This window comes from Aptenodytes forsteri, unplaced genomic scaffold, assembly GCF_000699145.1.
Source record: "Aptenodytes forsteri isolate BGI_AS27 unplaced genomic scaffold, ASM69914v1 Scaffold59, whole genome shotgun sequence".
NCBI lineage: Eukaryota > Metazoa > Chordata > Aves > Sphenisciformes > Spheniscidae > Aptenodytes > Aptenodytes forsteri.
Window position 1 is genome coordinate 2,380,671 of NW_008794085.1, and position 14,117 is coordinate 2,394,787.

A 14,117-nucleotide genomic window follows, 5' to 3' on the forward strand; every position below is an offset into this window, starting at 1 on the left:
AGAGAAAAAGGGGTCTTTTTTTTTTTTTTTTTTTTTTTTTGTCCAGGACTTTATCTAAAAAACCTTCTGACTTTATGCAAAAAACCACACAGTGTCTGTGTGCTGCTTACAGCCAACACATCCCGCACCTTCAAAACATGAATTCTTCCTTACCTGGCTTCAGAGTAGAATTCCCATAGAGGTCTTGTCATAAATTAATGCTTTAATGAACATCCCTCAAAGCCAGCTCTAACTGGAGAAAATGTAAAGCACAGCATATAGTCCAACTCTGGCTTGAGTTTTTTTGGTCTTTCTGGGGCTGGAACTGCCCTTTTTCAGTTCTTCTTTCCTTCTCCCTCCACAATCCCTGATCACCATCTGCTGTCATCTTCTTCCCTGCTCACCCTCCTTTGCAGACTGAGACTAGCCTTGTCTGACTTCATCTCAAGCTGCTTGTAGAGCTTCATGTCAGCAGATTCAGCTCTTCTGGTCCAAAAACTGATGCAGAAACACAATTATAACCATTAATTGATACGAACTTTACAAGCATGTGGCTTATGGGAGTTGGAAAAAGAGTTCAGAATAGGTAGGATCTGAAAGCACAGATACTTGTTTCTCTTGTTCAATATATCCTTTTTGTAGCTTGTAAACAAGACCAGGGTGAAGAAGACACAATTCAGCAAAGGCATTGTCAAACTGCTGTCAGGAATAGGGACATCAGCATTTATTCATGAGCAAAAAGAGCAAGTGAAAGCAGATAGGCAGTGTTGGGTGTGGGAAGTGGCATCGTCGGCTGTACTGGAAATGAGAGCTCTTGCCTTATAGTTGTATTTGAGTTATTAATTCTTTTCACTCCTTAAGTTGGGTGGCCTTGCTCTGTTAGAAGTGGATAGAAACTTTTGTGAAGGGGGCTAAAAAGGGGATAACAAGCCATGGTTAGGCTAGTTGGGATCGGTTATGAAGTCAGCTGTTCTGTGGAAAGTTGGTTTTCACTGGCCTAAACCAATCTTGATTTCCCCCCCCCATTTATTTCTGTTGCTATTGAGAATGAGTTTTAAGCTATTATTCCAGCAAATACTATAGGAAAAGGGGGCATTGCTATACTACTGGGGCATCTGCACATATTTTTCATCTTAAGGTGACCTGTAACTAAACATCTAAATGCTTGTCAATAGAGATTTGTGAACTACTTCTTGGAGAAATATAAGCGTCATGTCTGTCACGCTGATCGCCTGGAGTTCATAAATGGATGGTATGTCCTGGTAATTATCAGTGATGTGATGACAATCATTGGGTCAATCCTAAAAATGGAAATAAAAGCCAAGGTGAGAGTTGAATACTTCAGATGAAATACTAGTTTTGTTACAACCACGTGTAATGTGTTTTAACTTGGGGACAAATGAAAGTGAGCTATCATAGTCACTAGTCATCTTGTTTACTTTTGCTAGTTCTTATTTCTTCACTTCCTGGTGTTAGTTTGACTGATAACTGCCTTCAGTCCCTTTTCCCCAAAGTCTTTCAGTAAGACCATGTAAGCTATTTAAACATCTTATTTCCACAGTGCTAAGCCCCCTAATCCCTGGTATAGGACCTGCGGGTAGACAGTTCCTAACAAAAAAACCAAACAAAACCCAAACAACTTGGGTTGTGTTATTTCTGTAAGAAGCGGTAGTACCTATTGTACAGGGAAACCAAGAGTCATCCCCTTGGATAAAACAGGGGTCTTGATGGCTTGTGGGACTGGAAACATAGCTCATAGCTGTTATAACTTGCTTTCCTGGCCCGTCCAAACTACAGGCACAGGCAGCGTCACCTGCTAGTCCTTGACCTCCCAGTCTGGGCTTGCTGAAATCAATGTGTTTTGTCCAGCTGGCAGCTCTTCAGGGTTTGGTTTTTTTTGTCTGTTTGTTTTTTATTTGGTGTGGGGTTTTTTTTCTTTTTTTCTTCTTTTTTTTGTCTGTTTGTTTTTTGTTTGGTGTGGGTTTTTTTTTTTTCTTTTTTTCTTCAATAGAGCTGTATGTCAACGATTCATGTGTTCACAAAACTTTGTATTCTGGGAAGAACAGGGTAGGTAACGTGCTGCTCCTGCTTCGTGTGTATTAAGGCTCAAAGAGCAGATGCCCAGAGCGGCCTTCAGAGAAAGCACTTGAGAACCTCCAGCTGTACGGCGAGGTGGGGGGATAAGGGTAGGAAATCTTGAGCTAGATGGGTATCTCGTGCTTCTTGCAACCAGTTCTAGCCTTCTAAAGTAAAATGCAAGTAGAATTGGTTATAAACTTCACTGGCAGTAAAAATGATGTTCAGGCTCCAAACAGCTGGCAACCTGTTCAGAGATCTAAATGCACGTAGCATGGCAAGGGCTGTAGTCCTGAGGCTCGCTTTTCATTTAAATGATGGCTCGTGTTTTACTAAAGAGCGAATGAGAGCTTGTTTGCCTAACAATAGCATATATTAACCTTTTTTTTTTAAACAAAAATGTGGAGATATTCAATCTAATATTAAAACCGTGTCATAACCAAAGTAAAGGCTTTAGTTCTTCATGCAAAACTACAAGAATATCAGCATAAATGTGTTTTCATTTGCAGCACTATTGCATTTGGGTGATCTTACTAAATAACTGCAGTTCACTTCGGTCTGATTTTTGCGATGTAGCAACATCCTTTCAGTATTGGACTGCCCTGCTTTCTTTGTTTGAACTGCTGGAACTTGAATAGCTGTCAAGCTGACATACCTACTGCTTTGTAACTTGACCACCTGCTCTGTTTGGATCCCTCAGAACCTCACAAGTTATGATGTCTGCAGCATTTTACTTGGAACATCAACTTTGCTTGTCTGGGTTGGAGTCATCAGATACCTGGGATATTTTCAAACCTACAATGTAAGGCAGGAATCAAATATTCACCAATTAAAGCATATATTTGTCACATATATAGTCAGGTCTCTCTAACTTGTGGCTTTTCCCCCTTCTCCTTTCTTCCACCCTGACGTGTAGGTGCTCATTTTGACTATGCAGGCGTCACTGCCCAAAGTGCTAAGGTTTTGTTGTTGTGCTGGGATGATTTATCTTGGCTATACTTTCTGTGGTTGGATTGTCCTGGGACCTTATCATGAAAAGGTATGTACTCCTTTTCTGGTCTAACGATGTGTGAATATCTGTGTGTGTATAATTCCTAGTTATAACAGCAGAAATAGGTCTTGAATTCATGTTTTTGTTTAAAAGCTGTAACATGAAGAACATGGGAGGGTCTCTCCATCCATATGTACCTCCTGCCGCCTGCTCCATTTAACAAAATAACTGTATTCTTGCTTTCACTGTGTGCTTGAACTCAATGTAATCTCAAACACAAGGCTGTGTTTGTGATGAGCGGACGGTTTATCCGGGCAATGTCTGGCTAGGGACTAGAGGTAAATTGGTCTATTATCTCTTTCGCCCTCTTCTGGCAATCCCAGTTCAGTTGGGTCAGAGGCAGTAGTTCACCGTTACCATTTCTGGGAATCTCCTTGGCTCTGACCTTGTTTTTCCAAATCTTTCCTGTGCCATGTTACTTCAGCTCCTAAATCTTGACTTATAAAGGGGTGGATGAATGCTTGTCTTGTTTACTTTGCTTCCTGTGTGTGGGTGTGTTGTGGGGTTTTGTTGTTTGGTTGTTTTTTGTTGGGGTTTTTTTTTTTGAGGTTGCTATTGAAGTGTGTGCCTGGTATGTCGTCTTGTCTGAAACCTGGGTACAGCAGCAAGGCTTTGTATATTCCAAAACACAAGCAAAAAAACCCCGCAAAGCTTGTTTGTTTGTTTTTTTTTCTTAGCAGATGCTTTATGTGGCAGTTTGAAAAAAGGCAGATTCCTGTTGTGATAATTCTAGATGTCCATTAATGAGTAACAAATGTATGACTTCTCATTCTCAATTCTTGGTTACACAGTACATACTGTAACAGAGACACATGCTGCAGTGCTTGCTTCAGCTTCTTGCATCCCCAGAGCTTGGATTCCTCTAACATAATGTAATTCTCTCCTTTGAGAAATGTAGGTATTCAGTCTGCACATATTTCAAGTTGATGACAATACATTTCTCCATGGGACGCTGGATGCTGTGGGATCCTCAGTCATACCAGAGGCTCAATTGTTTATAACAGGCGCAGCATAAATACTGTCGCAGCTTCCCTGCAGCGAGTACATTAATTATCTGAGCAAAAGGAAGCGTAGTCAATAACATGCTTATCTATGAAAACGTTACCTCTTGCTAAATATCACAGACCGATGTCGAGGAAAGCAGCTGTGGCTGTGGGGGCTGCTCCCACTGCTGACAGTTCCCCGGTACCCCGCTGGAAGGCAGCGTGGCACTGCCCGGAGCAGGCAGAGCCCGGGGCTGGCTTCGCGGGGCTCTCCGGCTGCATGAGCTGTCCCCGGTGAGGAATGGGAAGAGCCTTCCCTGCTGTGCAGGTACACAGGAGAAGAGGTCCTTGTGCTCAAAAATTCTGAGGGCCTTAGCTCAAAAACATAGACATACATATGTTTGGGTTTTTTTCCTTCTTTTACTACAGCCAGAGAGAGGGATTTTGTGTTATGTCAGTCTAGGGGCTTATAGGTGAGCAATACTTAGCAGGTTTCTCTCTGTGCCCATGCATCAAAACGTGTGGGTTACTCAAGAATTACCCATGCCGTGTACCCCTTCTTCTCAGAAAATGTGCTGCTGGGTCTCATAATGGCTTTAAAAATAAATAAAAATAATAATAACAAAAAATAAGCTATGGGTAAGACCAGACCTGCTGTTCCTGTGCAACAGTATGTTTTCCTTACAAACATCCTCTTGACATCTTGTTTTCAATATAGGACCGCAATTCAAGTGAGTGTAGTCATGTTACTTCATTGTTAATAGCTATGTTAAAACGTTGTGCATTAATTCATATTGTCCAATAAAGTACAGTTAACAAATCCAGTTATTTGGAGGGACAGAGCGATGGTGGGAAGTGTGTGCTTACCTGCTTGCAGAATGGAATTTAGCCTCAGGGCACGTTCTAGCTCAGGGAAACGGAGTTAGGAATTTAAGAGGATGTCCTTGAAATGAAACCATGATTTTTGCCAAGGGTGTGCTTAGTTGCTTCACAGTACAGCTATAGCTTTTACCTACAGCTCAGGGTTTTCTGAATGACAGATGCATGATGTTATCACAGGACAAATCTAGTTTAGACCATTTGAGCTCTGAAGGCTGTATGCTATCTCTAACTTCTTAATACAATATTGATTAATTACCCCTACTCCAGTAATGCTGCAGAGCTGGGTAACCAGAGGATGTGGGTTCTGTTCCCAGCATACCGCCGCTGATTTACTGTATAGACTCTGTGAAATCACTTTGTTTACGTGCTTTGGCAAACAGAATGGTATTTTCCTGCAGGTCTAAAATAGCTTAAAACTCAGTAACTTGAACTTTCTGTGGTGGTCAGTTACTGGCTGTTTTGCCTGTTGAGCATCACAAGTTTATTTCTTGATAATAAATCTTATTTCTGATGTTAATGTATAATGCTTAGTCAAGATTATATTTCTACATGGTTCTATTACTGACATGTATGTTTTGGTCTGAATGTACAGGAAAGAAAGTGTGGTAGCATTTGATTGACTGGCTTGGCTTTTTTCTTGTGCTATGAGTAAAACTCAAAAAAAAAAATTACTTTTGTTTTTATAACACTTTCACTTTCCCTTTAATCTGGATGATTGATCTTCACATTCTATTAATAACTTGTACTCATTATTTTCTAGTTTGAAGATCTGAACACGGTGGCTGAGTGTCTGTTTTCTTTGGTCAACGGAGATGATATGTTTGCAACATTTGCTCAAATCCAGCAGAAGAGCACGCTGGTGTGGGTGTTCAGTCGGTTATATCTGTACTCCTTCATTAGTCTGTTTATATACATGATCCTCAGCCTTTTTATTGCACTCATTACCGACTCCTATGACACCATAAAGGTAAAACATTTTTTTTTCCCCATTACACTTCTAATCAGTTTTGTGTTCATTCTTATTCACTCAACACCATACCGTCTAGCATTAGTTATGATGACTGGTGAGATTATTAAAATCTTCTAGCTTAGTCTGTGGTGAAATTGGGAGGATGACTGGGTAGTCATCCAAACGACTAAGCAATAATTGGTTTGGAAAATCATCCTTAGTGTGTGTCCCTGTTTTGTATTTTTTGCTGCTTCACCTGGCTTCAAAAAGGTAATAGCTAACGGAAACCTAAGTGGAAGGATGAGTGGAAAGAGTCAATTTTTAAGTATAGTTGCAGAGCCGGATAAGTCTTGTTTGGAGTGAATGTTTCTTCTCGTGGCACCAGAAGCTGAGGTCAGGAAGGGTTTGCTGGCATCTCAGCGAATATCCCCTTGGCAGGAGTGTGGTAAGGGCCGAGGAGATAACTCTGAACTCATTTAGGTGTCCAGGCTTGCTTAATGTGCTGCTTGGAAATGTGTGGTTAAAAGGAAGAGTCTTCCGAAAGACCCACTACTTATTTAAGTTAAAATTGTGCCATCCATTTCCAGTATAAACTGGCTGAAAGCAAAATGAAGTTTTCGGTAACTACCTTTCGTTCTTGCCCTCTAGTGCTGTCTCTCCTTTGTGCTCCTGGTAGCCGCAGTAACCAGCGGGAAGGCAATGTGGATCATGCTCTTCAGTTCTCGTCCCTTTCTTGTCTCAGTGTCAGATAAACAGGCCAGCAGAATAAGGCTAGTCTGACATGAACCACAACTTCCAGACTGAGCAAGAGCTCCACTTTCTAAGCATCTCAAAATACAACTTCACTGTCAGTGCTTCTGAGTTTATTGGATGGTCTGACCTGCGAAACAGTGTTTTACTGTTACTCTTCCCTCTGAGCGCTTCATGTGGGTCAATGGGGAGCCATTTCAGTGTGCTGAACTGGTGTTTTGCGGAACGTTCCTTCAGCATGGCAATGCTGAATGTCCACGGTAGGGCCCTTCAAATCCAGCATTGGGTTTCCTAGGGAGAATGAGCCCAGAGCACTCACAGTGAGCACAGCAGCTGATGTGAACAAGGGAGAATCAGTGCCTGTATGACTTGAGATCGCTCGCTTGGTCTTATGGACAGCAAACAAAATGTAAGAGAATCTGTGAACAATATGATTTTTACTTAGTCACTTAGATTGCTTTGTTCCACCAACTACATATGTGGTGTTTCTAGGATGGGATTGTATGGGGGAGGGGGGAGTTTGTTTTTTTGTTTGTTTTTTTTTTTTCTTCCTACAGCAATACTGAACCAATGAACCAAATAGTCTAGTTTTGGCTATCACACTCTAGAGGAAATTCTAGAACACTTCGTGCCCATAACTTCTCATGTGTTGTAAATAACGTGCTTTCTCTTTCAGAAATACCAACAAAGTGGGTTTCCAGTAACAGATCTACATGAATTTCTAAAAGACCACGGCAGTGTTGGCTACAGAAAAGAACAGACTTCCATGCCATTCATCTGCTGCTGTAGGAGGTCAGTAGGGTGCTTTTAATGAGTGTTTTTCTCAGAAGTATACCAGTTAGCTTCTCACTGCAAAGTGCTGTTTCACAAGTGCTGGAGCATCCAGAATTCAGTCCGTGGAATATTTGGAGTCTGTTGTTCCTCTTTGTGCTTTACTTGGTGTTAGATCCTTAGTCTGCCAATGGTGCAGGGGTGGCAGTTCTGAGCTTAAATGCATGTTTTAAGTGTTTTGCTCATACGAAAACTACCATGCAGAAACTGCAGTCCTCTCATCAACTTCCACCAGAGTATAACATGGAACTACCAAGGAGTCAAGAGCAAACTAAGTCTCTGCTTCTTAGGGTTTTGCAAGTCTTCTGTTTCTAAAAAGCTTTTCCACTAGGCTGGGAGTAGTAGGAGAAAGCAAGATAATGTGATTCAGCCAGGGACCAGCACTTAATCCCAAAGCTATGCTGTGTCTGTGAGGCAAACTGGTTCAATACCATCTGTCAGAATATTGGAAACATGCTTATAAATGTCTGGTTGCCACCAAACTCAAGCCTTTGGAGGTCTTAGCAGTGGTCCTTTTTAAGCTGGTGTTGGTGAGAGATGAACATCTCACCTGGTGCTTGCTGGTATGGAAATCTATTCTTTGAATTCTGTTTCTGAGGAAACCTAACACGGTTCTGAATCCCTGATCGAGAGTGGAGGGATCTTGTCACTGTCCCTAGGCAGTCTGGGAGAATTCCTGCTTGTGCACCGAATGGTCGTGAGCACTGGGCAAGGAAGCCAGGCTATGGGAGAAAGAATAGAGCTGAATGTGAACGCTTGTTCAATCCCAACTGGCATAACAAATCCTGTTTTAGCAGTAGGATACTTGTCTACTTATATACTGAGGCTTTTGTGAAATGTAACTTTATACTTTTGATACATGCTGGCAGAGGGAAAGCTCATAGCCAAAAAGGAGCATGTGAGATGATGATGGGCAGGTATCCCAGCAGTTGCTGCGGACACTTGAAAGCCAATTAGTGAATAAGAACTCCAGCCAGGTACAGCTTCAGGTTTCACATCCAAGTCATTGTGCAGGATAAGAGATTTTTGTCTGCTTGAGCATAATAAATATGCTTTACTGTAATATGCTGCAGAGTATTGAAGGCACAAGCCTGGCAGCTGGAGTGCAAATCTAGAGCTTTTGCTACTATAGCAGTTTCTGCTTGATTGTCCCAGTGCAGGTGTTGGAGCTGTATGCTGAAATGGGAGAGCACAGAACAGAAGGATCAAAACTCAGCTTGGTTTTGTACAGGTAAATGCTGCTTATTGCATTTCTTGCTGAATGAAAAATTGTGAATTTTTTTTTCTTTTGCAGACAACAGAGTGATGACAACTTGATACTTATTAATTGATGACTACACATTGAAATTCACCACTAATATGCAAAGAAAGCATAGTTGTATGGAGAAGAATAATTCTCCAAATTGAAACCCACTATCTGGACCTGCCTCGTTATGAACAGACTAATCTTACCTAATTAAGGTGTTGGGGGAAGAAAAGCTGCTCATGTGACATCAGCTGGCTGACCAGGAGGAGAGCGCGGAAGCTGCATCTGGAGGAGAGCTGTGAAGAACTCTGTATTCTTGCCTCAAGTTCTGTCATGTTAAAGAAGGCTGATCCTTGAGCAGTCTCTGTGGGAGCTCTGTTTGCTAATCATCTCTAGGAGGAAGGAAGGTGGCCCTGAACCAACTACTGTTGTTGTTAAGAAAAAGAAATACGTGAAAATAATTTTTTTTAAATAATTCCATGCTAAAAAAATTAAATAAAAAGTAGTCAAGGAGAAGGGAGGAGTTTTTCGCTTCAAGTGATGCATTTGGCATTGAGACTGTAATTTCTACTTGGCACAATTCATTTCCTTGAAATAAATTTATGTAAAACTCCAGAGCTGCACAAAAGTGCAAATTAAATGCTGTTCTCTCTTGTGTATCATTTTAACACACACCATTTATAGATCACAATCTTTTCTTTACCAGCTTTACTAAAAACAAAAGCAGTCTGTTGGGTGTTTTTTTGGCTTTGAGTCTTTTCTATTATATTTCTTTACCCTTTACTAAAAACAAAAGCAGTCTGTTGGGTGTTTTTTTGGCTTTGAGTCTTTTCTATTATATCCACGATATTTGATGTGTACCGTCTCCAAATTAAACTTACTACTTTAGCTATAGGTAAATACTACTTTTGCATGGTTGGAAGCTTCCATAGCAAGCATCATGTGAAGGATGATGAAAAGATTATTGCTGCTTTTTTCTTTTTTCTTTTTTTTGTATTGCACTGTTGTGTTGCCATAACCTGGAGAGCAAATTCAGGCAAAACCAATGCCAGGGAGTTGACTTGCCTAATTACTTCTGTTTCAAGCACATTTTAAGTGGAAGAAAGTATGTAACAACTGAGTCTGGCAGTTGGTTTGTTCAGCTGATTGTCTAGGCATCTCTACAGCTGACCATCCCAAAGTGCTAGGGGTTTTTTTCCCTTTGACCTTTAGAATTTATTTTTTTTTTTCAATGAGAACAGAGCACTTTTGGTAGCTTTAAAGCACGTCCAGTATAGTATAGCACAGGTGCTTCTGAAGACTTTCAGTGGTACTGACTGCCCCTGGGGGTGGGTGGACTATTATATTAGGTGCTCCACTTTGAATGGGGCTGTCTGCTCCCTAAAAGTAAATTGTCTGTAGCAGATGATGTTCGCTTCGGAGTGTGTTGGCTAGGACTTCGGTCTCGATATGTATCCTCAACTATTAATGATGGACCCTGTGCAAGTTCTGGCTTGTTAGTGTTTCAAATTGCAAAGGCAATTTGAAATGCTGCCCTTGTATGAATAAGGTGGGTGGCAGCTTCGTTTGGGGTAAGAAGGAAGTGATGCTGGTAAAACTTGGAACGAGATCCTGACTTACTGAAAGCTGTTCTTAAAGAAGACGCCTCAAAATACTGCATTACATCCCCTTGAAATCTGGCACGAAGAAGAGTATCGGAGGGGACCAGGAGTCTTTGATAGCAGATAACCATAATGTAGGAAAATGATGGTCAGAAACTAACTAGAACTTGGAAAATTGATGCTCTGATGCTGCCAGGCAGTCAGGAGAACAAAAAATCAACTGTTAAAGGAAGGGCTCGCTATCAGCGTTGTCTAAAGTGGGTGTTCTTGTTAATGGAACTACATGTTTACCTGCAGCCCTAGATATAAAAGCCTGATTTGCTGTCCTTGAGCAAAGATATTAGAAGTTTACAGTACCATCCAAGACCTTCAGCAGTGCTTCCACAAAGCCTGCAGTGGGCAGATGTTAGAAGAATCCAATGCCACCATAGCGTTCTCAGCAGTAGTAGTCACCTCCGAGCTGCGAAGATGCAATGGTTGGTTGTAGCGTGGACTGGCTTGAACTTGATATGAAGGGCAAGAGAGAAAATAATTGGTTCTTGAATTAAATGTGAATAAATACTTTCCCAAAGGACAGCAGAAAAATAGACCAGATTTCCCGTGTTCCCGCCCCCCTCCCCTTTCTGGGAACCTGGAGAGTGGATACAAGGGCAAAACCAGTGCTGGATTCACACCTTTTTTGGTAGGTTGAAAACCATCTTTTTTTAATAGGGCTGTCTTCTTTCTCTGCCTCTCCTCTGGGATGTTTTAAGAAGAGAGGTTAATAACTGCAGCTTCTCCAGCAGCATTTCTGGCCATCAGGTAAGAGCAGTGGTGACTGAGGTCTGGAAAGATTTGCTGTTGTTCAAATCTTCCCCCCCCCCCCTTCTTTTTTTTTTGTTTTCTATAAAGATTCACACCTTTTTTGGTAGGTTGAAAACCATCTTTTTTTAATAGGGCTGTCTTCTTTCTCTGCCTCTCCTCTGGGATGTTTTAAGAAGAGAGGTTAATAACTGCAGCTTCTCCAGCAGCATTTCTGGCCATCAGGTAAGAGCAGTGGTGACTGAGGTCTCTGGAAAGATGCTGTTGTTCAAATCTTCCCCCCCCCCCTTAGTATTTGCCTTCCTGACAATGAATACTTTTTTTTGTTGGAAATGAATGCCATTTCATCTTGCGTAGGCTGCAGCTAGATGTCTAGAAGAGATGGTTTTCATGTCAGTATTTCCATGCATCCAGGCTCTGCAAATTTTAATGCTTCTCTTGCTGAAATGTCTTTGGGAGAGAGAATCTTCTCCCCATCCCAGTGTGAGCAATGCCTTGCTGTGGCCTCAGCTGTCGCTACAGCTTGCGGATAAAAATTAAATTGCTACCAATAACCAAGACTTCACACTGTTAGCAAAGATTTTCTGTAATTGCCTTTTCATCAAACAGATGCTAATTGCGTGATCTAGAACAGAGTCTAGATCCTGTCTTCCACTCAGGACAGAAGAGTCAATTTTTCACGTATAGAACTTGTTGGGGTCAATGTTAGTCTTTTAGCATCTGCTTTGGGGCCCTGGATAAGCCAAGTGCTCTGCCGCAGACTGCAGAAGTGATCAGCGTTAACTGGTTGCTAGCGGGGTTTCTTAGCCCATACAGTGTGCAATCTTGACTTTGTTATGTGTAAGATGCTCGTGTTTTCCATATTTGCTGCTATTTTACTGGTAGCTTTCTGGAATGTCTCTTTCTAACAGTTCCCTAGTAAACAGGACCAAAATTCAGCACGTCTGAAAATGAATTGTATTTTTCTTACTGACCTACCTTCCACCAGTACTTACGGGAATCTTAGATTAGAGACTTGAACCTCGAAAAAGCAGATAATTAATGCTATGTTAGTGGATAATTAGTCATATAACGTGTTCCAGTATGTATTGCCCTGATGGGGCATGCAAATACGTTGGGTAGTACGTGCTTCCAAGGGCTCTTGCTTGAGTGTGCGAGTTCTGCATCTCCTGTGATTGTGAGGTGATGTTGCTGCTGACGGCTGTGAATCGGCAACACTTAACTGAAGCAAGGCAAGTCCTTGGGCTTGGTGTTGCGGGGTTTTTTTCTTTTATCTCCTCAATTTTTTTGCAGTGCTCCCTGAGGTAGGATAGCATGTTGTGGAAGTGCTTTCTGTTTTATGGCTGGTGGGATAGGCTCATCACCTTCTGAGGTCGAGCGCCTCTCTTCCCTAAAGCAGGTGAGGTACATCCCGTACCCTTGGCACTGTGAGCCCCTAAGCTCTGACTCAAACTGCTTCTTTCCAATTTAGTAGGACATCGAGTGTGACCTGCCAAAGCCATTGATCAGATAAATACTTGCTTGTGAGAGAACCCTCAGGGAACGAGGGAAAGTATTATCAACCACAGGAACGTAGAAAATTCTTACTGATTTTGAGACCTAATTTCTATAATGGAATCGTAAAGCTTTCTTGTCCAGTATTGATTTTTTTTAAAACATATGAGCTGCTTGCTAGCTAGACTGCTGCTTCAGCCCTACCGTATTAGAGCAGGTCACTAATGTATTGAAAAAAACAATTTGTGTCTTCACCATCTGTTTGGTGGGTTTTTTTCCTCTTGGAAAAAAGATAAGAGGCAGTTGCTGGAGCTTCTCATTGGCTCTCTGTTCCACGGAGGTTAAACTGAACAGGAAATCTGGCATATGTCGACTCTTAATTCTGTGCATTAATACAGATTTGAATACAGTTGTTGACTGATAGGTGGTCCCACTCGAACTGCTAAGGAGGTGATGCACAGTAAGGGGAGCGGAACTGGAGCATAAGCTTTTGCAAAGTGTTCTGAAAATAAGCTGGTACTTTTGGTTGTCTTGTTCCCCGGGAATACGAAGCTTTCGCTAATTGCTTACAGGACTTAACAAAAGGAGGAGCGAAATGGATAGAAAGGCAGTGAGAAGGTTGCATTAGAAAGAAACAGGCAGGAAGGAGGAGAAGAAAGCTTTCTGAGCCATCTTCAAGGTGAGCGTTCAAGTGAGGGGGACAGGGTGGGTAAGAGTTTGGGCTCTTACTTTGGGGCCTTCTATTGACGGATGAAACAGGAAAAAGCTGCTGGAGTGGAGGCTGTTTGGGATTTCATATATAATGTTCACGTGCCAGGCTCCACCTAGCCTTTAACACTCTGTCTAGGTTTCATGCTGTAGTCATCACCAGGATTTCTGAGAAGTGGAGCAGAGACTTTCTGCCAGAGATTTTCTTTCGTCAGTTCTCCAGCTCTAAGCGGACCCGTGAGTAGCTCTGTACACCTTGGATAGGTGCCTGCTCTCAGTAAATGATTCCGGTGGGTAGTAATGGGACAGACCCATCTGCTCGTGGTCCTCAGATAAATTTGATCTTGTACCACCTTCTGCATTTGAGTTTGGCTTGTCCTTTACGGCAAAGCCCTGTGTGCTAGGTCCTGCCCTCTGGAACCGACACGAGCCTCGAGGATTCTGTGTCGCTGTGTTGGGTTGTGAGGTGGATCTTGTTTGACTTTTTGTACCATGTTTTAAAGAACAGCTGGGAGGAGGTGGCGCGTGTACCCGTCTGTACTGTCCTGATCTGCTCACGGAAGTTACTGCTGTTTTATTGGGGTTTTGCTCTTGTTTCCCGAAACGCGACCTTCTGGTGGGCTCTCCGGGCAGCACGACCCTTCAGGCTGCTGCCGCCCTGGGGTGCTGGGAGGGCTCGCGCGCGTGCCTCCTCTCCACCCGCGTCGTGGAGGAGCAAAACCTTCGCCCCCGGCAGAAAACAAAACCCTTTTCCGCGCGCTCCAGC

General features: G+C 42.3%; 1 protein-coding gene across 1 annotated transcript in view; it reads left to right on the forward strand.

The window, feature by feature from the left end:
- MCOLN2 (mucolipin 2) overlaps nucleotides 1–9,378 on the forward strand; it is a 22,291-nt gene extending 12,913 nt beyond the window's left edge. The window contains exons 9-14 of the mRNA XM_009274066.2: nucleotides 1,155–1,304; nucleotides 2,756–2,857; nucleotides 2,972–3,094; nucleotides 5,732–5,938; nucleotides 7,347–7,462; nucleotides 8,796–9,378. Coding sequence (XP_009272341.1) covers nucleotides 1,155–1,304; nucleotides 2,756–2,857; nucleotides 2,972–3,094; nucleotides 5,732–5,938; nucleotides 7,347–7,462; nucleotides 8,796–8,832 — 735 coding nt within the window. The 3' untranslated portion in view covers nucleotides 8,833–9,378. The remainder of the gene's footprint in view (nucleotides 1–1,154; nucleotides 1,305–2,755; nucleotides 2,858–2,971; nucleotides 3,095–5,731; nucleotides 5,939–7,346; nucleotides 7,463–8,795) is intronic.
- Nucleotides 9,379–14,117: the final 4,739 nt, after the last annotated feature.